The sequence below is a fragment of the Harpia harpyja genome, chromosome 3 (genome assembly GCF_026419915.1).
Source record: "Harpia harpyja isolate bHarHar1 chromosome 3, bHarHar1 primary haplotype, whole genome shotgun sequence".
NCBI lineage: Eukaryota > Metazoa > Chordata > Aves > Accipitriformes > Accipitridae > Harpia > Harpia harpyja.
In genome coordinates, this window is record NC_068942.1 from 67,279,166 (window position 1) to 67,304,274 (window position 25,109).

Consider the following 25,109-nt stretch of genomic DNA (forward strand, 5'->3'; position numbering starts at 1 on the left):
AACACAGTGGACTTGATCTTAAAGAGAGAAGTGATTTGAAGAAGGAAATGGCTTTCGGCAAAGCAGACAGACTCAGTCATGTGGAAGTTCCCCTGGAGACTAACAAAACTCTGTCAAAATGCTCCCAGTTCTTCGCCTTACCCTGAGCAGGTCCTTCAATTTTCAAATAGTAAAGAATTTGAAGGAGTCTTCTCTTTCAGTTGTCCTCAAACTCTCACTTTACCCTTGCTATTAATTGGCAGGGACCCAGTTTCATTTTTTCAGTTCTGCTGTGTGCTTCTAGAGGTTTTTTTAGCAGCTGAGAACATGGGAGAAGGTATGAGCAGCAAAATACACCAGGGCCAAGACCTGGCTGGCCTGCCACCTGCCTCCCATGGACAGCTCTGCAAAATCAGTCCTAGCATCACAGCATGGTGTGTGCGTGCAGCAGGCTAAGCCCAGGGTGTTTATTTTCCTACGCAATGCAGCAGTCATACAAAATGCAGGAGAACAGATTTTATATATTTTTTTAAACAAGAATAGGAGAAAACCAGGAGAAAATGTTTCTTGAATTGGGATTTTACAGTAAAACAAGGTGTACTGAGCTGCTGGTTTGCTCAGCTTTCTCTGACAGTTTAGACCTTCCCTGACTCACATCCCAAATTGGCTGAAACAGTGTCTCCTTAGAAAAGGAAAGGGGGCGATACTAGTACGTTAGGGATAGGAAGGAAGCCATGTGCTCGTCAGTCCCTGAACCCGATGGCCCTGGCCCAGGACCCACTGTGGGGAGCGGTCAAGGCTGGTTCCCTGAAACACAGGGGAAGCTCAGGAAGGCCCCATTTTCCTACCAACAGAGAAAGACACTGTCTGTGTTTTGGAAACAAACATCACCATCCTTCCTCAGGAGGGCTGGATGCTTACACCCATAGCTTCCTCCTCAGCTCTGCAGTCTCTGTTCAGGCAGATGAACTCACTTTACTGTCCTTTCCCTGTATTAGCTGCAAAGATGAGTTTTGCAAAAGCAACAAGTATTGAGAGCTATTACTCAGCAACACAAAGAGGGCTTCAGTGGACCTGTTTGGATAGCTACTCCTAAAACATGTAGTAAAAAAAAAAAAACAAACCCAAAACAACCCAAACATTTTTCAAGTCTTCAGTGTTAATCTGAAAAATCTACTTTTTCTTTCTTCTGTTTGCATGGCAAGTTGAAATTCAAGTGATTGCCCCCAGGGCAGCAGTATTGATCAAGTAATTCAGACACAAGAACACTTACCAGCAAAGCTCAGAGGAGGCAGAAATAAGAATACTGCTCATCTTTATTCATCATCCTTACCGGCCTTTTCTGCATCTTCACAAATATCTGTTAAAAACTATTCTTGGGGCTTCACACTTAATAGGAAGCAGCATCAGTAAAAATTCAGGCCAAGGACAACAAGGAAAGATGGTTGTGATGAAAATTGCATTTGAAAACCTTCTCTCTTAACATCAGTGTGGATCTTTGCATTAAATGATATGAGAGGCTTAAGGCGATGATGTAGAGGCATTAACGGTTAATGTAGTGGGATGCGCTCCTTTGTAATTGCCTCCTGTCATTTCTGCAGTGTCCGTGGGACACTGTGAAGAGACAGGGCCCAGTTTACAATCCCATGTCAATGGATCTTCTCAAACTTGGAGGTCATTTTTGTTTTTGAAAGAATTGTCAGAGTCCATTGGATTAACAAATTTACCTGGAGTAGCATCACCTCTGATCAGGAAAAGGAAAAAGGGGCTACATGGTATTAAGTTACAGGTCTTAGGAAAGAAGAACAGTAAAAATAGAAAGCCGTGTCCTGGGACAATAATTTTGGCTGGTGTGAATGAAATACAGCTATCAAGTAAGAGGGTTTGCCTCCAGTGGAATTGGTATAATTGCTCCCCCCTCATTTACATCTGCTGAGTTTGGCCTGTTGACTGTTCTGCGGAAAGTAAGCACTCAGAGGAAGAAGTGACATGGAAAAGAACAAAAAGAGCACACACCATTATGAGGTACTAAACAGCTCTGACAGGCCAAGAGAAAGAGGAACTCAGGAGCATCACTGAAAGCCTCATGCTTAAAATAAATACCTTTAGTGCTCTAAAAGACACTTCTGGCAGTGAGTACACAGCAACAGGCCATAATGAGGATGAAGCATTTTATTTTATTGAATAATTCCAGGAAACATTTCAGATCCGTTAAACATTACTAAAGAGATAAATGATGCCAGGAATTGTATTTCCTAAACACTTGTATCTGTATAAAGAACCTGTTTATACAATTGAGCACTACTATTTCCATCCTCTTACGTCGCACTCTGCTTTTCTATTACCTTTCCATCCACAGTACCAAGTGTTTGTGCACACGCCTGTCATACGCACATATACCCACACGTATCTATCTATCACTGCGAGGTCCATGTGCCATCTGACTTTCTATCAGCTTCAGTGATCCAGATCTGTACAATACTGGTCATAGCAAAACATACATGTAGCAATACCCATGGTATGGTCTTATAAACACTCTCACAGCACACCCTGCAGTGTTTCTTCTTTTATGGTTCAGCACACCATGCCTGCACCTTTTCCAGCCTCTTGACCTGCCATTTAACTGCCAGTGTTACAATGAACAGCGTGGTACTGTCAAACGCCCTCAAACTCACAACTGCTTTCACTTACAAATAGCCATAAGCCTCCTTCAGACTGTGTTGTACACACAGTAGGAAGTGTTTTCAAACGGAACAGACAGAAGAGGTGAAAGGAAGAAAGCAAAGAAGTGCAGTGAGATTCACGGAGTCGTTGGAGCCACCAGCAAATCTTCAGTACCAAACAACTGCCAAGCGTTAAAGGTGAAAGTTAAAGCTTTCTAACTGAGACAGTCGTTACTTATTTTACCTTTGTGCCCATGAGCTACAATGGGCCAAGCCCCATCTGATTGAGTTCTGTGCTGACGCACATCCATATCCCCAAAACTGAAGTAATTTTCCTCCTGCTTATATAGGCACACATCTCTTCTCCTCCCTGGGGCCTTCCTTCCACTCTTGGCCTGCAGGAGCCACATTTACCACTCATGCTCCTGGTACAGAATGAAATCAACAACAGAGAAAATAATTACATACACAAATGAGAGCCTGAGAACAGAATTACACTACATATAACTATCTCACTAATTCTCATGACAAACATCCAAGGAGCTTGAACTGTTTCCATGCCTGTGGGGCTGTACATACTTCATTGCTGCCCTTCAGTGAACTCTGCTTTTATCTGATCACTCTGCTTCAGAACAAAATAGCTCAGTTTACCTGCCACAAAAAGGCATCTTTATGAAGTCTTTTGTAATCTATGATAATACCAGATGGCTTAAAACACTATTTGCTAGAAATATGAATTGGCAGAAAAAACCACCACTTAATATCACATTTGAAAGAAAAAAAGAAAAGAAAAAAAGGAATACTTGAGCCTGGGTCATCCTCAATTAGGAATACAGTGCAAGGACACTAGCTAATGTTGCTCTGGGTTGGTATATCATACTGGCGGCTTTCCATAAATTCTCTGTTAGCTGGAGCATCACAGACTGTGGAGTCTTAGTCTCCTCTGCGCTTGGGACTAACCTGGAGACATCAGGAGTATCCTTGGTACGCCCTAGTATCACGAAGAGAAATAGAACTTCTTTGACACTCTCCTTGGGTTGTGACTCCAGCTTGTGCCATCCTGTATCATCTCCCTGGGGCTCATCTGAGCAAAATGAAGTCTGGTATTCTGGCCATGAGAATACAAGTTTGAATTATGGCAGCCTTAAATTCAGAGAACCACAAACACTTACTAGTAGTTTTTATCTAATTGTCTTCTTACCAGTGACAGATGACTCTCAAAAATCCAGGGAAGCGCAGACTGCAAATCAGAGGAGTTCGCAACTTTACCACTTTTGATCTATGAAAGCAAGCATTGGGAACAAGTGAAATAAATTCATCTAATTTTTCATACTTTTGTGGGATGATCAATGACTAATTCCAAGCTGTTCCCTATTTATCCTCTGTGGTCCACATTTCCCCTCAGTACAACATTTGACCAAATATCCTTGATCATTTTTATGAGCAATGTTTAGAAAAGCTGAGAAGAAACTTGTCCACCTTGCTTGCAAAGAAAAAACCCTTCTCACATTCTTTCATTCTGCTTATATAGAACTTTCTTAAATAAAGAAAAAAAATTAAGAGCTTTTAAATAAAAATACTGAAATTGGAAGTTAATCCACATGGGGTCTTGCTTAAAAAAAGGGGGAGGAGGAGCTGCACAGGGTGGGAGTCAGCTTCCTTCTAAAATGAATGGTTACTGTTTGACAGAACAATTATCCAGGCATTATACAGTGACTTTCCCACCCCCCTCCCCTAAGCTATGAGAACATTACAAAACACAGTAGAAAATGAATTACACCTGTCATGTGTGTCTCATTGTTCAGAGATCTGGCACTGCCACCAGTATTTAATACTGCCCAGTACTTAGCCTTCTAAGATCTCTTTTCAGATGCTTGTAACTAAATGCCTGTGAAGTGGGCAACATACAAGCATCCTTAAAGGAATTAATCATTTTGCATTCTTCACAGGGTTTGGAAGCTAATAAAGCTTTAAAATCTCCACTGAATGTGGAGGTAAGAAATACATCCTCAGTAACTAAATGTGGCAACAGACCTATGGGAGATGCAGCATGTGATCATAGTTAGTGCTTTGCTGATGCACAACAGAGATGGGTTAAAGCTGTATCAGCCAGGTTAATTTATTTCCTAGCTTTTGACCTCTGTGCAATTTTAAAACTTTTTTTTCAGTATGAAACTTTTTGTTTAATTTTTGAGGTACAGCTGTATAGCCAGGTAGGTAAAAAGCTTAACAGTTAACTCTGTTACTTTGAGAGACTGCTATATTAGTTATATTCATAGGTAGAGAAAACCAACTCAAGGAACAAATTAAGATATTTATTTATGTATTATTACAAATTTGTGTTTTTTCCATTAAACATATTTAACAGGACAACCTATTTGCACTCAGGCCCTTCAGCATTTTAATAAGCTAAAATATACACTTTTGGTGCCATATAAATTATGGTCAAAAATAATTCTCAAAGACATACTGGTAGAGGACAAGAACCTTAAGCAAAATAACTCAAGTTGAAATAGTCAATTCCCTTCAACAGTGGTTTCTATTTCATGAGATTATATTCTTTACACTAGCAAACTATATACAAACAATACCACAAAACTACTATAAATGCAAAAATGTAAAAAATATACACATATACACAAATTGCCGTGTTTCTGTCCGAGCTACCTTACTATTAAGAAATCCAGTACAAATGCAGGATTTGTATTTATGCATTTCATTTTTAGTATCTAATTTTTTAATTGTAAACAAGATTCAGCACATAGAGCAACTTAAAACAGTTGTCAGAAGCCTAAATCATGAGGCCTGGAGACTGAGAGAACTATGCACGCTAGGGATCCAAACTGACATAAATACTCACACCTTTTCTGACAATGCTTCTACTGCTGTGAGATTTAGGATATTTAAAAGATTTAGAAGTATTTAACTACTCTACACAAATTCTTGGATTTCACTGTTTTACAAAATGCATACATTTCAATATTTAAAGTAAAATCAGTATCACATTTGCAGGTATATGGATCATGTTCAGCAAGTGTTTTGTTCGTAACCATTTAACAGCTTTTTTGGTTTATTAAGAAACCTTTCTTGGCAACTCAATTAAGCAACTGTAAATGAAAGCAAGCAATGGATGTTCACAATCAACCACTTAATGAGAAAATAAAACCAGACACATCCCTTAAGCATGCATGAACTCACTGGTGACTGACCTAATGCTTATCATTAGGCAAGTATGCATAGGGTACACTGCATTGCTAACAAGCTGTGGAGTTTAGAACCGTCAACAGATATTGGAAAGAAAATGGAAGCTGCCTTTGCATGGATGTGATGATTTGTCACTCTCAGTCACTGCTAAGATTCTTAAGCATGGGTTTTATTTTTTTCAAAAGATGGCTGTCTTTTTTCAGGTACTTCCCAGGCACTCATCAATGTATTATCTGAAGTGCCAGGATGCTTAAGAAAACCCAGGAAGACAGTTCCGACTATCAGGACAGTATTGGACTAAGTAATAGTAGTAGCTGTAGTAGTGTTAGTTGGTTCAACATTAGAGAATTTGAACAGTAAACATGGACTGTGCCAGTTTACACTCACTACAAATATGGAAAGCGCTAGTATCTATAGCAACTGATTTCAGTGGAAAATTCAAGTACAATAGTATTTTTGCAGATCTCCTTGTGCTAACAGAGAATACAGTAATGTATCCATAGGCTTCCATTTCCAGGAAATATGCCCAGAGTCAAATCTCATTTTGTGTATTTTTTTAAGTGCTTGAAAACTCTTACAGTACTGAGCAGAGCATTTGATGAATCCCTTCTCATACATGATATATACTTTTTGCTTTAAAACCCAAGCCACTCCATACAAGACACATTTTGAAGACAAGGTCCTAATGTAAAGACTAGTTTGGCAAGTTTTGTGTTTGGGGTTTTTTTTTAAACATTTCGAACACTGCAAGATCATGTTACAACTGAAAAACAATGCAGAACATACATCCAAATATTAAGAAACTCCTTGTAAAAAAAAAAGTTGGAAAAAAAAACCTTAAAATCAATTTCACTGAAAAGGCTCAATAAAGTGCAAGCAGTAAATGCAAGGGTTTACACAGTGAAAAGTGAAGTTTAATAAATTTGTACAATCTGTATTGCTGACAATGAGACACTCTATAAAAGTGTTTTACCTTGACAGCATGCCCTCATATAAAAATATATTCTAATTGCATTGCAGTACAATCAGATCGTGACAGAATTGAAAATGAAATGAACACTGAAACACCACTGCTCCTTTTCAGCAACATCAAATAGGAAGAAAATGTGTAGATTTATACTATTACAGTATACTCCAATTAACTGGACAAACTGGACCAGCTGAAATTACATAGTATGACAACTGCACATGAAAATGATGCATTGCTACTTACTTGCATTGACTCATCGCCACTTCTTGAGAAGGTATTCAGGAGGTGCCGAATTGCAAACATGGAACTCACTCCTGTGCAAAATGCTCAAGCTTAGCAGAGCTCTCTAATTATGGGACAGAAGTATGAAAATATTTCACGTCATTAAATCTGCAGGCATTTGCCCTCTCAAAAGGATCTCCTTCTGCTTACAGCAAGTCATTTAACTGAAATAACCAGGTCTTCAAAGCGTACCACAACTTAAGATGATTCCAGTGAATGAAAACTTTGTAGTATCACCATCACCCAATGCAAGAACTTGTTTGTAACTGGAGTTTTATGAAAAATAATAAAGCAGACTGCAGAAGTCTTCCCAGCAGAGGGGACATTTTCAAATAATTTACCCTCCAGATTCTTTGGTATTCAGAAATAGCTAGTATAGTATCAGGTTGAACAAGCAGTAATTATTTTCCTTCATACACCCCTATTTGTCCTATAAGGCCCATCAGCAAAGTTTTTGCTAGTGGCAGGTATTAAATAAGAGAGAGGGAAACTACTTCCTCATCACCCTTAGAGACTGAAGTCTGATAATAGCATCTGATGTCCCCAGCATATTTGCAGGATTTCCACTTATGACAAGCACAAGACTATGACAAACTTACATTCTGGCTAGTCATCCAAAATGTTGAGTTGTTGAAATTCAAAACGAGTATTTTTCTATTCAGAATAGTCTTTACTTTTTATTCTCCAGTTTTTCCTAATACAAAGAAAAAACTTTATTCCTGCACAGCTAGTGCCGAGGCTTTTAACTGCCTAGAAATGGCACAATGTCTGTTGCTTAATAAAGCTCTGTGGAGACCCCTGTCACCTATTAAACTGTAAATAATGTCAGTATCACCTTTGATTTCTGAAGTTGTTTTGTCTTTTTTTTTTAAATCCTCTCACCTATCCCCAGTTCAAATTAAATGACCCCAAATACTCATTGTCAAATAACTGACAACGCACAATTTAAATTAATATCTTGTGAGAGCAGCAACTTTGCAACAACATGAACTTTCAATAAAAGCAGATTATTAAAATAAAGTCTGTATTGAATTTTAACTATGAAATTATGAAATAATTTGTTTTTACTTTACTTAGGATTTCTCATTCTTACGAAGAACTGTTGGCCACGATAATATTTAACTGTTGCTTTCCTGAAGAAGTTATTTTTAGCATTGTAATTAGTGTAACAGAAGACAAAAGTGTTTTTACATATAATGAGTAGTTTAAACAAATTTAAGACACTTTTCTGTAGGATCATCATCAAATGATGCTCTTTTCAATAATTTGTGTAAGCTTCTAAACCACATAAAGGATAATGCACATTACATTTTATTCACACTATAAAAAAAGCACAATATACAGGCCATATCCTTTAAAGTGCAACACAACAGAACATTTCTGCAACATTCAGGTTCTTCAAAGACCCACAAAAGTAGGTATTTAATATTTAGGAACAAATCCTGTTCATACGTGTATCAACGCTGAATCTAAATTCTGAATGGTTATCAAGCTTGCCCTTGCTGTAAGTGCCACGCTAAAAGCGATGCTTATGACCACTAAACGATATTATCTTATCTGCTTCCATATTACACAGACTTCATGTCTCATGTCCAAAATGAAAGCTTTTACCCTTTAGTCAGTGAAGAGCATCTGCAGAGCCCTTTATTGAAGACAGTTCTTTGACTATGCTCAGAAAACATCTTTAAAGTATACTTAGTTTCACCATACAGGCTACTGCTTCAGATGTTAAATCTACCAAGAAAAATATGGTAAACAGAATAGAGCAGGCATGTCTCTGAGTTGGCAGCGCATGCTTCGCTATGTTTGGCACTACCTACCAAATGCATTGGTAACACACAGTATTAGCAAGTACCAATTTGCTTTTCGCTTCATAAATATTTTTGGTTGGATGTTTTGCTAGTAATAGTTGAAAACCTCATTTGTTCCTGAGATGAGCGTGACAAAATAAAGTGAGCTCCATCTAAAGCTGCCAACGGGACAATCTTCTGCATTTCCAGCCTTGCTACCTGCCTGCTGAGCCAGATTTATAATCTCAATCCTCCCCAAGGCGCCACTTCTGAGACTCTTCTTGACGCACATCCGGCCTGATCTGGTTTCTCATTCCACCTAGAACATTTGAGGTTGCCTCTGTTGCAACAATGAAAGGTTTCACTACAGTTGGTGGAATTTGGCGGAGGACTCCTCCTACTGCTCCAGTTACTCCTCTGTTTTCATGCTCACGAGCAGCAGTCTCATAGATGGTTTGGGCTGTGTCCGTAATCCCCTTCAAGAAATTAACAGAAATTAGTTATATTGAAAAAGAAAAAGCAACCTGTCCTAACTTTAAGGGAAACTTAAACCACTCAGCATTTGTCATTTTTGTGATTTGTATTACAACTGTAGTACAACTATACTGATACAAATATGATTTAGTTCTTCTAATGAGGCTTAGAATAACAGTACTATGAACTTACAAATGAAAATACTACATGTAACTTCTGGTGGCACTTATTGTGCATAAGGGAAGAAGCTGTGCAGTATGGCGAGCTATTAAAAAAATGACAGAATTCACTGAAAACTCCCCAGCTGAGACCTAACTTCCTAGATGTCATATCAGGTGCAACTAACTGAAAGTACAATACAAAAAGTACAATAAAAACAGGCCAGCATTCTAATTTTTAATACACTGTCATGGTAAAGAGAGCTTTCACTTGTTTTAAGTCCAGCATTATGCTTAAACCCTAACAACCTCAGAATTAACAGTAACTGGGGGGGGGGGGGGGGGGGAGGGGGCGGGGCGGTGCAGCACAGAAGTGATGGATGACACAGGGTGGGAAATCAGATTTACACATCTCAGAATAAATGTAAACCCTCACAACTGTAGAACGCTGAAGTCCTACTCACGCTTATCTGCATAACATCTTAGTTTATTTCTGCTTCTCTGATTTTTCCATGCAAGGTTTCTGTTGGTTTAAGATTACTGATGAAGACAGTCTTGTTCAAAACTTAATCCCCTTCTTTATTTGGTCAGCTTGAACTAACATCTGATATTTCATTTGCTGTCTTAGGAAATAATTCTTAAGTTTGGTTAAGGACAATTACTTTTGCACTCACCTCTTTTACTACACTGTATGCTTTGGCTACACCTTCCCGTAGGTCTACTGGCTGATGAGCTAAACGATGGCGAGGGAATCGCTTGATCTTTTTTGCTTCAATAAAAGTAGGCCCTGGTGATACCATGTCATAAGCAGTTTCTGCAGCTGCCTGATCAGGAGTGAATGCAAAATACGTAAGAAGTCTTATAGCATCCGACCACAAATTTAAACTACTAACTAAGGGTGACATAATTGAAATAAAAGAATTCTAATTCCACGAATAATATTCATTTGCATCAGATTAAGGTTTTGTACAAGAATTTCTGGAACGGGCACAGCTGTAACTATACTTTAAGTTCCACAATGAAAGAATGAATGTTGCAGGTTTTGGCAGGGTTTTTTTCCCCCTAATTGCCATTCCTTCAAAGGCATCCTCTAATCTGTACAAAATGCTCAAGATAGAAACTGAAATGTTTAATCAACAGTATGTTTTTCTTACAAACACACAAGCACAGACATAATTCCAGTCATGTGAATAATACCACTGGTTTTTTACTATATATGTTCAAGCTTAGGCATGCAAACAATTTTTGCAAAATTTGGTGGAAAACTGTATTTTCATTATGTATTTTACATTAAGTAACATAAATTTATTAACTCTTTAATCCAGGCTTGCTTTAGGGTTAAATCCAGAAAGCTTTATAGACTTCGCATACATCAACACAATTAGTATTGGTTTTGAGGCATTTTTTTTTGTTTGGTTGGTTCTGTTTGGTTTTGTGGTTTTTTTTAATAAGCACAGATAAGCTGACATTTTAAAAAAAGAATCTATTACTGGAAAATACACATGTGCGAAGAACTGATCTTTCTCAGTATCAGTGATTTTTTTGTGCAGCTGAGTATTTTAGTATTAAACTGTATATTATAATATATTAAAGACATTAAGAAACATGTAACAGCTTGGGTGTTCAGCAATATTTTAATGCAATTTTGTAACCATTGTGTTTGATGCCATAGTTCTCACCTCACAGACTGCTGCAAGCTTTGCCCAGTCTCTGCTTTCCTATTTATACAGCTGCTTTTTATTTTTTATAAGACATGCTCCCAACCTTAAATATATAGCATTAAGATATTAGCTTAATATAGGGCACTTACTAGCAACACTTCTCATTTTACGTCTAACTCCAGAAGTAATACACTATACCTGTATAGTCTGAACCATTCTGTTTGTTAGCTCCAGTGCTGCCATTGCAGTGGAAGTACCAAAAGAAGCTGCTCCTCTTTGAAAGCCTCTTACAATACGGCCATCCTTTCGGTACTGCTCTATCGGTAACCACACCAAGTCTTTCAGACCTTGGACTGAAAATGAAGACAGAACACCATAGTTAAAAAGTTCTCTTAGATATGCAGAATACCTTGAGAGGAAGTGAAAACAAATGTCAACATTGTTGGGGGGGGGGGGGGGGGGGGGTTGTTGGGTTTTGTTTGGTTGTTTTTTTAAAACAACTGCCATACATGTCTGAATAGAAATAAGAATTAACTTACCTAACTGCACTAGCGAATGCATAGGCCCTACTCCTCCCAAAATTCCTGGTAGCTGGTTTTTCTTTATATCATTAAGCCACTCACTGATGGCATAGGAGAACAACTTATCCACACCTAATAAACTAAAGTAAATAAAATTATTATTTTTTTTAAACATGCAATTCCTAATAAGACAAATGCATTATTCATTGAAGTAAACAAAGACTCATTTAAACAAAAGGAAAGCTGTTTTCAAGTGTCATCTTTTGTTGCTGTTGGCTAACCCAAGCGTTTCACGTGTATGTGCCTCATAAAACAGAAGTTCACGAATGCATAATCACATCCAGTTCAAAAGGAAGTAAACATACAACTAAAATTAGAAGAGTTTAGCACCAAGACTAGCACATATTTTAAATACTGTCCTGAAAATAGATGTTCTTCTTGAACGCTATATATATGACAAAAACTAGAATGAACAAATATTTGTAAAGTCAAAAAGCGTCTTGGATTTTAGAAGTGCATCTTATCAGAGAATTTGCTTTTCGCTTGCCACGTTCAGTTCTTCACCATAGGACTTGTTCAATTCGCAATACCAATGTTGATCTACAATTCCATAAACTTACCCATGTCTGTAACAAAGCCTCTTCAGCTTTAATTCTGAGCAGTTCAACTGAGCAAGCCCAATAAGAATCCCAGCTAGTGTTCCCTGTAAGTGAAATAGTTTGTTATCACGAGTTTACTCATCCTGTACAATCTCTAGGTGAGAAATAATTTCATAATCTCAACTCTTATTGCACATATTTCTGTCTAAACTGATTCTCCCCCAGTCTCCCAAATGCTACTTATTACAGTGATATGAATTATGTTATGTGAAAACTTGCAAAAAATGGAATCTGGCTTAATCAGCTACTCTAAGAAAAACATCTGGATACAAGAGGGCTTCTTCAGAAATATCAAGATATAACAAATTATGTAACATAGTTCCAGGCATTCTAAAGCTGCTATTTCATGTTTTGATTTCTTTGGCAGCAGTGCAAATTGAACAAGTTGATGCTTTTACTTGTCCATATTTTCATACTGATTTGCCATGGCAAATCTGGTTGTACAAACAGGATTTTTTTTGAGGTCTGCTCTGTAAACTCAGTATGATAACCAATACATATTTAAAAAATATATATGAACATTTTTTTACTCTGTATTAGATTCTGCCATTGCCACTGAAGCCCATACATTACTAGACTGCAAGGGAAGGAAACAAGGAGAAAAAAAAGACAATACTTTATTCTGGTATTAATGAGGAAGAAAATAAAATGCACAATTCTGGCATCAGACAGTGGTATCATCCTTTGCGGGGCACCACAGCTGTGTAGAAAGATTTCCAGCCAGTCACTGACTTGATAAATGTGACTTTCAAGTCTCATTCCAAGTTAATCATACCTGGAGGATCCACCCCCTAGTTTTCAAATTAAGAGTGAAAAAAAGTTAAGCTTTATTGAAACTAAGAAAAAAAAAAAAAAGTGTTCTACATTTCTCAAGATCGCATCAATAATGAGTAAGGAGCACAAAAATATACCCCAACTCATGGGGGGAAAAAACCAAAACAAATACCATCAATATTTTATTCTACAGCATCAGCACTATACACAAACCTGATCCATTGATACATGTTTGCCATGGTAATCAAGCCGTATTGGAACTTCCGATGTAAAACGAAATTCTCTGGGATATACAAAGGAAATTTTACAGTGAGAAACATGAAAAGGAAATAAAATTATCCTTCCAAAAAGAAACCCATAGTTTCCCATCCTACCGGAATAGGATGCCATACCCTTTTCTGTAAATCATAAAACCTCTAGTTACTGTGTTAGTACTTCAGAGTAAGTGTACAAAATAGCAAGGCAAATTCAGCTTTTCTTGGTTTATTAACATCTAGTCAAGATTAGCATTTATAATAAATTTAACAGTCCTGCAGAAGTGCTACTAATCCTGCAGGTAAACATCTTCCCTCAATTTTCACAGCATGAATTTCAGTTACAAAAAAAAAAAAGTATGGCTAACGATGGTTCTGTGGGCAAAAATTAGCCCTGCAGCTGGAACTTATTAAAAAATTCTGTGGTGATGTACGTGATGAAATAGGACCACAGTCACTCTCTCATAATTTGGCTCTGGACTGCTTGCCAAAGCACACATCTGTTATTAGAGGCACTTATGATCTGAATATAGAAGAAAAAACTTCTGCATAACAAACTGCAATTTTTAAAATCACTTGCCAGTCAGGACTACATTAGAGTTTCTCTTGTGATATTTTAATCTCGTACCTCTCCCATGATATCCTTTTGCTTTATATACTCTCATCTCTGGTTACATTAGATCTAATTTACATTGTTAGACATAAGAGTAAAAGACTGCTCTTTTTATTTATTTGTAAAACATCTCATTACTGGTTCTGTACATGGCAGAGCTTCAATTAATTTTATTTTCTTGTGCACAGTAGTGTGCAAAAGTTAATTAAAAAAATCATTAGTTACCTTCCAGTAATAGAAACAAATATATTTGATTTCCACAATCAGTCAATAAACAAACAACAAAATGCACCTTGGCATAAGGTCTGAATAGTTTATCATCACACTTTCTTAAAACATTCAGCAGAACAGCTGTGTGTCACTGAAAATTTTGTAATGAAAGTTTACCTGAAAAATACTGGCTGATCACTGTATGATGTCACTTCTTGTGAGAAATGATGGTCATCTCCATTAACCACATCCATAGAATCAATGCTACCATTTTCATTTGCTTGCTTGTGTGATGAGAAAGAAATGACTGGACTTGGGTCCTTAAGGCTGCTGACATGCCTGGGCAAGCTACATGTAACTTCAGCACCAGGAGACTTTTTAACTAAGATAAGAAGTTATACACAGTAAACCGACTCATATTTTTCACGGTGATTACAAAAAGATTGTGGTTATACAATTGCTGTGTCCTTAGGAAGCTCTAACGCTTATTAATAGAATTACCAGCAGAACAATATTTAAATTCTCTTAGTAAGATAATATCTTAGTTATCGATAGAAATTATTACAAGAAGCTTAAGTTGAGGTTTATGCATCAGCATAAATAATCCATCTAGTTTTAATGGCAGTATTGCAGAGTACTTCATTACCTATGCATTTCAGTATGACTTCTCAACAAAAACAGGTAAAGTATAGCTGCTAACAAACTCACAAATATAGTTAATAGGGGAAATACGCTTTTCAATATACACTGGTTTTTGCATCAGATAGTGTAGTTGATTAGAAGTACTGCTTTAACTGTATACATACATTGTACTGCTTATTTATGATGTTGAACTCTGTTCCTTTCTCTAGGGGCTACACAACTTCAAGCTATTAGAAAGACATACTCTTTCATGCAAGAGGTATTAAATAATGTATTTGTTTTATCTAGTAATAAGTCCTAATATTATATACACAGTCCTCAGTTTTTTCAGAAGTTCTTATTAAATATGCTCCAATTTTGGTGAAGCCTTTTATACAATGGAGATCCCAGGTGCTGGATACCTTTGTTGGTATTTATAATATACAAAACTAAAATACCCAAAGTTTCTGTATTCTAACAAATTAGCTACTAATGTTGGGGTTTGGTCACTAACATAAGTTTTTTACACGCATGAGATTCACATGTGAATTTATAGACATGTACACACATTAAAGGAGAAAGAAGCAACACTTTCATATTAGATTTTTGAAAAGTATACCTTCAGGATCTGGAGTAACTAAGAGTTCTACTTCCGTAGAGAGGCTAGTGAAAAAATCCTTCAGGAAAAACAAGGCATCCTAATGTCAAAAATAAAAAACAACCAGGTTAAAAAAAAAAAAAAAAAAAAGGAAAAAAACCCCCAAATTCTCTAAAAAATATTATCTACTGTTCCAGCTCTTTATTTCTATACAGATATGAATCAAAACACATTTCTTCTTTTTCATCCTTTAACACATGCAGAAGCCACATAGAAATCTAGGACAGAAATCAGAAAGACCCTCTTGGTCATTGCCCCCTGCTACCTATAATACGATTTCATAATCTATCTAGCTCTGTCTTAAAACTCTAGGGTTGTATTCATCATCTCTACTCTCATTTTGGAGACTGTTCCAGAACCCAAGTGTTTTAATGGCTATAAACTCTTCTCTCATTTCCAGTAAAATGGTATTCAAGTATAGTTTATATTCATCTCTAATACTGCCAATGTCAGACAAACTATTCCAGATCAGATCTCACCACTGCTTCATTAAAAGTCATTAATATCTCTGCTGTTAATGTCTTGAAGTTATTACATCCCACTGTCTTTTTTTGACAGATGCATCACACTGATGCCTTGTTCATCCTATCATCAATAACATCGGGACCTCCTTTTCCTTTTTGGTTTCCAACTGGTAAGCAGACAGCTTAAGTAGTAATAACAAGAATTTGTAACGTGACTGCATGCGGTTCTGTGCTTCCAAGAAAGCTGTGGTTAATTTTGCAGAAGTTGTAAAGGTGAGTTTTGTTTATGGTACAAAAGATAAAAAGACTTGGAAAAGTAATCAAGAGGGAACATATTTCCTCACTAGATGGCAGTATTCCCATGATATTTTTCTATATGAAATTATTATAAACTATACAGAGTTCAATTTTTCTAACAGTAAAATGAAAATCTGGTCTCTAACGTGTTGAATGAAACAGAAAGTAGGTATGGAACTCATAATTGTGCTCTTGGAAAAAAACGCATATCTCTGTAGATGACAAATTAAGAAAGAAATGGCTCAACAAAGAGTAATAACTGCTTTTTTTTTTTTTTTTTTGCATTGGCACAACCAACCTGGTCAATATTGAGGCGAAGTGGCATTAGTGAAACACGTAAACAACATTCCTGCGGGGATCTGCCAGACTCTGGACGGACATGTAATGCTTTAACTGTTAACTGAAAAAAGCAACAACATAAATAAAAGCAGTAACATTCACAATTATTACATCTTAGTATACTAGCTAGGAAAAACATTTACTGCAAAACCTCTGTACTAAACTGATTCCACTTACCAATTATAAAGCTAGTATTGAGTAAATAACTTATCATTGATGTTATAAAAAAGAAAACTAAAATAAGAAACCCCCCAAAAACCAAATTCATAAATCCTTTATAGAACCAGTAAGACTACAGTGTATTGTAAAACTACAACTCTGCATGTGTACTGAAAAGTCTAATCATACTCATACAAGCAGATGTTTGTTCAAAACCAAAGTGTGGAAGGTAACAAAGTAGTCCTGCATATCTACTTTTTTTTTTTGAACTGACAGAATCTTAAAAACATTAATACCTGACATACTAATATTCAAACTGACTTTTAATTAGTTTTAATATCCACAACAGTCAAGCAAATGACTATCAACAAGTTATATTACTTCAATGTTCCATGACCTCATGTTCCTTCTTCTGCAAGATTAAGAAATGTATACAATCCCCACAATGATAGTCCAACCACTATAATTATAATGAATTAACATATTCCATAACTGTACCATGTTTGAATGCGCTTTTCTGGGCATTTCCTTACTGCAGTAGAGATAGAGAAATTTATTCATCTGTGATGTAGCTAAGCGATCTCTAATCTCCAAGTCTTGAACAATAAAAACCTGCCGTGACACTGGCTGCTCCAACAGACTGGATTCACCTTCTGCTCCACCTGGAGGGTATACCTCATGCTGGAATTTCACCTTTTAACAAGGAAAGAAAACTAGCATAATCGGCTTCAGTTCAAAACAACCTTAAACAACAGAACACTGCTTTAAAAAAAAACAGAAACAAAAAAACCCCACAACACACATGAGAACTTTAAAAGCTGTCTACTATTTTAAATTTGCAGGAATAATATTAGGATTTCTGAAAACTATTCAGTTTTTTGTACATCTAGCAGCAGAAATCTTCCCATTCCTAGTTCTGTACATGTTCATCTTTTAGGATGCAAATTCAAGCCAAAACAAAGAATCAGTGTAAGACAAAGAACAAGTTTTGCTTTTCGTTTTAGAATTGACTCTGCTTTTTCCTCTCAAGCCTGACACCTTTCTTACATCTTGCTGAAGCCTGTACCAGGCAATCTTGCAATTCTTGAATCCTGCACCTTCTACACTTAGGAAAGTAAGGTTTCTTCCCTACCAACACACTTCTCAAGTAGTTTCTTCCAGTCTCAGTTTCCTTTTTCCTTACTCACTTTAGTCCATATAAATTCTAATCCATTACCTTTCTTAAATTCTAAAGAATTCTGAATTCTCTCCTTTTCCTCATCTCTTGATGCAGTTCTCATTTTCAGTCAAAGACCTGTCGTTACCTACAAATCATTCCCTGTCTCAGCAACCCACATAGCATCCTTACCTGCCATGTAATGAAGCAGAGCACACATAGCAAGCAGAACAGTGGCCTCTACTGGCCAGATACTGAGATGTTAAGAAACACTGTATTTAAGTGCCCTGTACTCAGGATACACGAGATAACGAACATTTTAAGTGTTGAAGAGAAAAATAGATGTTTATCATAAACACTGCTCAGAACCTTTATGTTTTTGACACTCTTCTTTTCTCCTTAATTTCTTGTTTAAATATTATGATTTTTGGTGGTGGTATTATTATTATTATTAAGCCTTGTACCAAGTTAGGGGTATACAAGTAGGAGGGGGAAAAAAACCCCCCAAAAACACGACTTTATGACTCAGTACTAACACCAACTCATTAAACACCTGCAAATTAACAGAGATTGCTATACTTCTACATATGAAGTTTTCCATGTGGAATATGAAACGCTTCCTTTTTTCCTCTTTTTTATTGCAATGTCATGGTTTTTCTAGAAAAGGCTAAAATTAGTATCAAACATTTCTGGCAAGTTTGAAGTGCTAATGGATGAATTTTCAGCTCTAGAAACATATGTAGAATATAAAAGACATTTAGTTTTATGTCGTACCTTTCATGTTTACGGAAATGTTTGAGAAAACCTTATTTTAAAAAGGCTTTGCTATTGATCCATTTAACATGAAATTTGGTTAACTCCTGGACGATATTCTTCACAGTGCCAGAATCAAGCATCTAGTTTCTATGTTAGAGCTAAGCACAGGCTTTAAAACACAGTAACATACTTATGCCTGAAGGGTGCTAAATATGTTAGGGGAAATGCAGGAATGATATTGTGATATACCTGGATGTTAATATCGAGTTATCATCAACTGATACACCAAGTGTCTCAACAGATCTACATCCCAGTTATTTTGCTAGAACATTTAATTTCATAAGAGGTATATCAATTCAGGGTAGAACAGAAGACAGAAAAACAGAACGGAAGTTCTAAAATGTGGTTATAATTAACAAAAACTTTAAGAGTATTATAATAAATATCCTTCATCTTTAGAAACATGTTTATTCAGCAAGTAAATGATACTATGTTAGAAGAACAAATACATTTTTTGTTAAATTCTAAATTCATCACCTTCAAAGTGATTGCTTAGATGCAGATATTAATGGAAGAAATCCTACTGAATTCTAATAGAAAGCTGTTATCAAACAGATGTAACATGTGAAGATATTCACACACAGACAGTCATGGCTGTTTCTGTCATTCACCTTGCTTAACTGTATTTCCATTAGGAAGTCTGGGTTTCTTCCTCTTCCCCCACATGCTGTACTCCGTCCATGCCTTGTTGGTGTATGAGAAGGAGAACTATGGGGACTTCTGGGGAAAATAAAAAAGAAAAATACACTTTCACAGATAAAGCTATCTCACTGTTAATCTAACATTAAAAGTGTGTATGTTTCACTAGATATAACTTATTAGTATTTTAATGGTTACAAGAGAAAAACACTAGAAAATACAAAAAAAAAATACTGGAAGTTCTGTTACTGTTAACTAAATACTTTCTTTTTATTGTTCAAGTAATGCATACTTAAGCAGAATGCTAGGTGTATGCTTCCCACCAAATTAATATTCATAAAACATTTCCTTAATTTTGGCTGTGATAATATTAATTACTCTTTAGCTTACATGACATCCTGAAAACCAGGCTCCAGCTACCATAGTGATAGTCTTTTACAGTCCTTAAGCCCCTCTCTCTTCAGGAAAATTTAACTTCAAATAGAACCCTTAACAGCAAACCCATCCCTCCATCCCTCAAAAACCACCAAAACCAAATCCAGCTTGCCCAGGTTAAGACACAGGAAAAATACACTCTGGTGTGTGGACCTAAACTGAGTAAGAAGATTCTAGATGATCTTTAAGATCCCTTCCAACCCAAACCATTCTATGATTGATTCCTTGTTAGGAGTGAGCAAAGCAGCAAGCAAGGGAGACTTGAGATTGAATAGTGAGATTAACTTCAAATCAAAGGAAAATTAAGTATTTTTAAATGATCTAATCTACAGAATTAAATCAGACACTTACATGAAACTTTTAGCTGGAGATGGTGGTGCAGTCCCAAAATCCCTTCCACCGTAAAGATGCCAAATAAGAGAGATTTCCTTTACAACATAGCGTACCAGAGGAACAGGAAAATGAAGCGGAGCTTTGCTTGTATCTGTTTTTTTTATAGGTTGGCTGAAATGATTTTCCTTTATGATAATTGCATCATCAACCATTATTTTTATTACTGGCTCTTCCTCTTTTTCCTAATTAAAAAAAAGTATATAGCATTGAGAAGGTGAAATCTGCTTTCTTTATTGAGATGTCTAATTCTTTCCTATGAAAAGAAAAGAAACTATTCTGTACGCCTTCTAAAGCTTATACAACACAGGCTTGGTTTAGGAATGATTGTTATAAAGTAACTTAAAGACAAAAGCACATAAAAATAAACTTGAAGCTGAGAAGTAGTTAAAAAAAAAAAAATCCTCATCCAAACTGTAAACTAAACAAAACAAGAGTTGAAAACAAACAAAAAAAACCATGGAAAAGTCCAGGCTACCATATTAGCACTTTCGAAAACAAGTTCAAAGATAACTGGGCAAATACAGCTTCTAATCAGGGATCTAGAACTACTTCTGTCTATTAAGAAGAATACAACCAGAGATACTATGAAAAACACAAACGCAAGCTATTTTCAGAGTTTGAGTATAATTTCCTAAATTTTTTAATGCAGCGGACAGACAGTGGTGTAAAGTGACACACAAGCTTTTCACTTAGGTTTGGCAAGGATCTTAGGCCCATAAAAGCATTGAAAGCTTAGACTATAAGAGAAATGAATAAAAGATTAGAAGATGTGCAAAGCTGCCATTTTGATAAATACTGTATTTTGCTTAAAACATTTTTTTCCTAACTATGCCATTATTCTAAGTCAAAATGGCAATGATAAAACATGACTAAAACGTAGGAAAACTGCCAATATAGTTTAATGTAATATTCAGATCAGAGAACAATTACATATTGCTGAGATATAGAAAAATCATATCTATTTGAAAATACTTGCATTCCTTCCTAACAGTAACAATGCATGAAGTCCTTTCAAACAGAAAGATTATTTTTCTGCTACCCTGCCCACTGATAAAAATATCACTAAGCAATCACAAAAAGCTATGAACTCTAATTTGTCCAGGTCTTACATAGGTTTTTCTCTAATTCAATTTATATATGGATTTTTTTAGTAATTCTCAGTTTCTTACAGCAACAGCAACTTTGGGCGCAAAAAGAATGCAGAAATCATCACTTTCTGTGGGAACATCTCCCATGGCCTCATTTATAAGGTGATGGGTGAACGAAGCATAAGTGGGACTTGGATCTTGTGAGACATTTCCACTTTCGTCTGGAAACAGGAAGAGATCTGAGCAAGATGGCTCCTGAGTTTGAGATCTGTCATCCAAAACCCCTGGGAGTTGAAGGAGGGTGGAAAAAAACATGTTTCAGTGGAAAAATCTTCACAAAATATGAAAATATGAACAAAATAACCTAACAGTCAACTAAAATTTGTTACTTCAATTACATCAAGGGAATTTGCTTATTATATCTTGAATCAATTCATACTACAAATAAAATACAATTTTTAAAAATTTATCTACTGTATGGTTGAAAGCGATTACAATATAATCATAACTAGTTACTAGTAGAGATGAACTGACAAAATACAGAAAAACTACTTGTAAAAAACCTGCGGATAAAAAAAAAAACCCAACTTTTTTGTGTCCAAGTTTCTCATTCTGGTAGTAAGACCACAGCATCAATAACTTTCAGTACTGTACTGACTGCTCACCTTCCACCATCAAAGAGAGGACTAGACATCATGGAAATAGTGAAATTCTCTATTTGCAGTACAAAATCCTTAGCCAGTTTAAACCTGGATTTAACTCTAGCCATGATGCAGAAGCCATAATCCTGTGATAAAATCAATTATCTTGTTCTATCTGCTAATTCAAAGATTTCTTCATAGCTAGAAGTTCTTCTGTGACTCAGAACTGTACCTCCTGTACTGCCTTCATACACAAAACAGAGGTTTTGATTCCTCCACATTACAATATGCCACATAAACTTACACCCATACTAACTTATACTCCTAGAGAATTTAGGGTCTTGACAGAGTTCCACAAAGTCAGATTCATTCCTTGCTGTTTTCAGTATCTCAGTAATGTGTATTTGACTAGAATATTAAATTACTTTTGCATTACTGTTACAAAAGCAAGAATCTGATAGTTTGAAGACTTCAGACATCAAAGGTACACCCCCATTCTTGTTGCAGCATCTCTACGTACACAAAACTTTCAATCCCACTTTCCTTCCAGAAAGGTTGTATTTTATGTGTACTTATGCCTCCAGAGGATTCTTACCATTAGACTCTGGCTTCATGGCAGAAGCAGTCTGTTGAGTCTCAATTTCCTCCATTGCATCACTCATCAAATCCCGTAAAATCTGTTGCTCTGATTCAGCAAGGATTGGTCCATGGGAAGATGGCTGGCTAAAGGTCTCTACCTGTAGGAGAGGAACTATACATAGTTACATCTTAAAGACAATGGCAATATCATGCTGAATAAGATTTTGCTAGAATGGCTTGATACACAGCTCTTAAACTGTAAGAGGTAACACCTTAACTTTACAAATAATCCAGTGAGCTGCAACTCCGAGCTAGAGGATTCATAAAGTAGGTTAGATCATTATGGTTCAGGGTATTTAGATCATCAGAGTACCTGGACAGCTTGTATATGCCCTGGAATTCTTTAGGTAAGAATAAAGTACAATAGGTAAACAGCACAAAATATTTTAAAATATTAAGTAGTAACCAAAGCAGAAAAAAAAGGCACTATTTTACTCTCAAATATATTTTAAGTAAGATGCAATCTGTTAATTTCTTTGCAGGAAATCTCATAGTCTTTGGAAATAGGATGGGGATATCAAAATTAAAACATATTATCAGGAAGCATAATGTTAAGTTGACATTATTTTGCCATTTTATACCTTCATTTTTGGCTTGCTAACTCCACGTTTAATCTCTGTCTTAGTGGGTGGATGTAAATCACCATAACTTGCAATATATTGTATGAGATTCATTAGTGCAGCACATGAATCAGAGCAGGTACGAATATGGATTACATCACTGGAACAGTGCAGCTCAAAGCGTGGTTTAGTCTAGATAGCAACAATAAAAAGATAAGAACACACTTCAAATCAGCCTAAGGTTCTGTAAAAACAACATCTATACAAAGTTATTTTTAAATTAATTTACCTAATTAGAAAAAAAGGACTTCAAAAAATAGTACACAAACTGAAAAACCCTCCTTGATTCTAAGTATAATAAAATAATTTTCAAATCACAATCTGTCATGGAGATTCTACATTTTATTTTATTTGTGATTAAATACTTACTCTTTCCCCATCAGAATCAGATTTTACTGCTGTAATGGTTAGTTCCAGCAGTCCCATATCCATAACACGAACATAATCTGAAAGATATTGAGTAATAAATAAAAAAAAAAATTAAAAAAAATTAAGACTTAATAACAAACATCATCCGTACTATGTATTTTTGGTTATTAAACCACTAGAAAATAGCTTGAGCGTAAAAAGGGATCCTTTTTTATCAAAATCTTTTATATCTCTGCATTTCCTTCTTTTATGAGGATTACTCTCAGAGTTCAAGTTTCAGCTACTCAAATCAAGAACGCAAATCTTTTCAATCCAATATATTACTCCCACTGCCACCATCTGTGTGCAGTGTAATCTTTTAAGATATTTATCCTCATCCCATCTGTGTGAGTTAGAGAAATAGAGGCACACAGAAGTTGGGTTACTAAGCATCCAAGCAGTTTTTTAGTTGAAGTGAGAGAGAGGACATTTTCACATTGTACTAACTTTTCAGTACTATGTACTTATTTCTCTTCTTTCTTGTTTTAACAAAACAGGCATATCTTTACTTTGTCCTTCACTAGAGATCTCTTACCTAAGCTAAATACACACATTTGTGGACACAGGGTTTCATTATTTCTCCAATTAATTTGTTAAATATTGATTCAAGTTCCTTAGTCCTTAAAGGTTGTTACTATATGAATGAGAGCAAACCAGTCGGTATGATTCTTTTCAGAACCTAGGACTCTATGCCATATAACACCTTTCAAGTTCAATCATTTAGAATATATATGTCAGAATGAGATCTCTTTTCTATGAAGATTTTTTCTGTGCCAATTCCAGTTTTTTAAAAATACGCTTTTTTCAAATACCCATTATGGAACTGTAACAAGAAAATGAAGGACTTGTAAGTTGATGTTCTCTGACATACCTCTGCATCCACAAACCCAAACTAGAGCACTCAGCTTTTCATCAACACTACATTATTCATTCATATTCAACTTGCTGCTCCTTATCTCCTCAGACTTCTTCTTCAATAACCTTTATATATGCTGAATATGTCTGTAATTTTGTTTCTTTAGGCTCTGCAATTCATTAGTCACATCTAAAACATTCTTACCTCTATGGAGGTTCACCGTAACAGTATTGCACTTGTCAGACAGATGCAAAGCAGCTTCATCTAAAATTATCCTAAAAGATAAAAAAAATAAAAGTGAAATAAACGTGCTAGAGAAATGCTGTGCAACTCACCAGACAAAAGAAATTACTACAGAAAAAGATATTTAAAACCACAAATATATCTAGCATGTTTTAAATCCAAACTCTTCACTTTAACCTTTTGCAATTTCCAAATCCATTGGTAATCAACCACTGCAATATATTTTTGCTGTTGCTAAATATATTTTATTTACATTTCAATTTATGTATTTGATCCTTCCTAGAATAAAAAGTAATGCTTTTGGCATACAGAATTAACACTTATTTCATTTTTTGCCTTTTTTTTCTTTTTAATAAAGTAACACACACCTTTGTTTCAAAGGTAATTTGTAAGGTTTTATCAATAGAAACAAGCAACGTGGCAGA

The 25,109-nt window shown here is 35.8% G+C and overlaps 1 protein-coding gene across 6 annotated transcripts in view; it reads right to left on the reverse strand.

Moving 5' to 3' along the window:
- Window positions 1–4,936: 4,936 nt before the first annotated feature.
- The window catches only part of ATG2B (autophagy related 2B), a 49,431-nt gene continuing 29,258 nt past the window's right edge, over window positions 4,937–25,109 (reverse strand). For 3 of the 6 annotated variants that reach the window (XM_052783097.1, XM_052783093.1, XM_052783094.1), the window contains exons 26-42: window positions 24,646–24,716; window positions 23,547–23,623; window positions 23,139–23,309; window positions 22,514–22,655; window positions 21,359–21,561; window positions 20,148–20,371; window positions 19,334–19,442; window positions 17,249–17,443; window positions 16,551–16,652; window positions 15,453–15,531; window positions 14,390–14,594; window positions 13,349–13,418; window positions 12,323–12,405; window positions 11,721–11,842; window positions 11,380–11,534; window positions 10,195–10,344; window positions 4,937–9,364 (exon numbers count right to left, since the gene is read on the reverse strand). In XM_052783097.1, the coding sequence (XP_052639057.1) occupies window positions 9,134–9,364; window positions 10,195–10,344; window positions 11,380–11,534; window positions 11,721–11,842; window positions 12,323–12,405; window positions 13,349–13,418; window positions 14,390–14,594; window positions 15,453–15,531; window positions 16,551–16,652; window positions 17,249–17,443; window positions 19,334–19,442; window positions 20,148–20,371; window positions 21,359–21,561; window positions 22,514–22,655; window positions 23,139–23,309; window positions 23,547–23,623; window positions 24,646–24,716 (2,389 nt within the window). In that variant the 3' untranslated portion in view covers window positions 4,937–9,133. Of the gene's footprint in view, window positions 9,365–10,194; window positions 10,345–11,379; window positions 11,535–11,720; window positions 11,843–12,322; window positions 12,406–13,348; window positions 13,419–14,389; window positions 14,595–15,452; window positions 15,532–16,550; window positions 16,653–17,248; window positions 17,444–19,333; window positions 19,443–20,147; window positions 20,372–21,358; window positions 21,562–22,513; window positions 22,656–23,138; window positions 23,310–23,546; window positions 23,624–24,645; window positions 24,717–25,109 lie in introns of those variants that run through there. The other 3 variants (XM_052783096.1, XM_052783095.1, XR_008234559.1) reach the window with 2 other exon arrangements.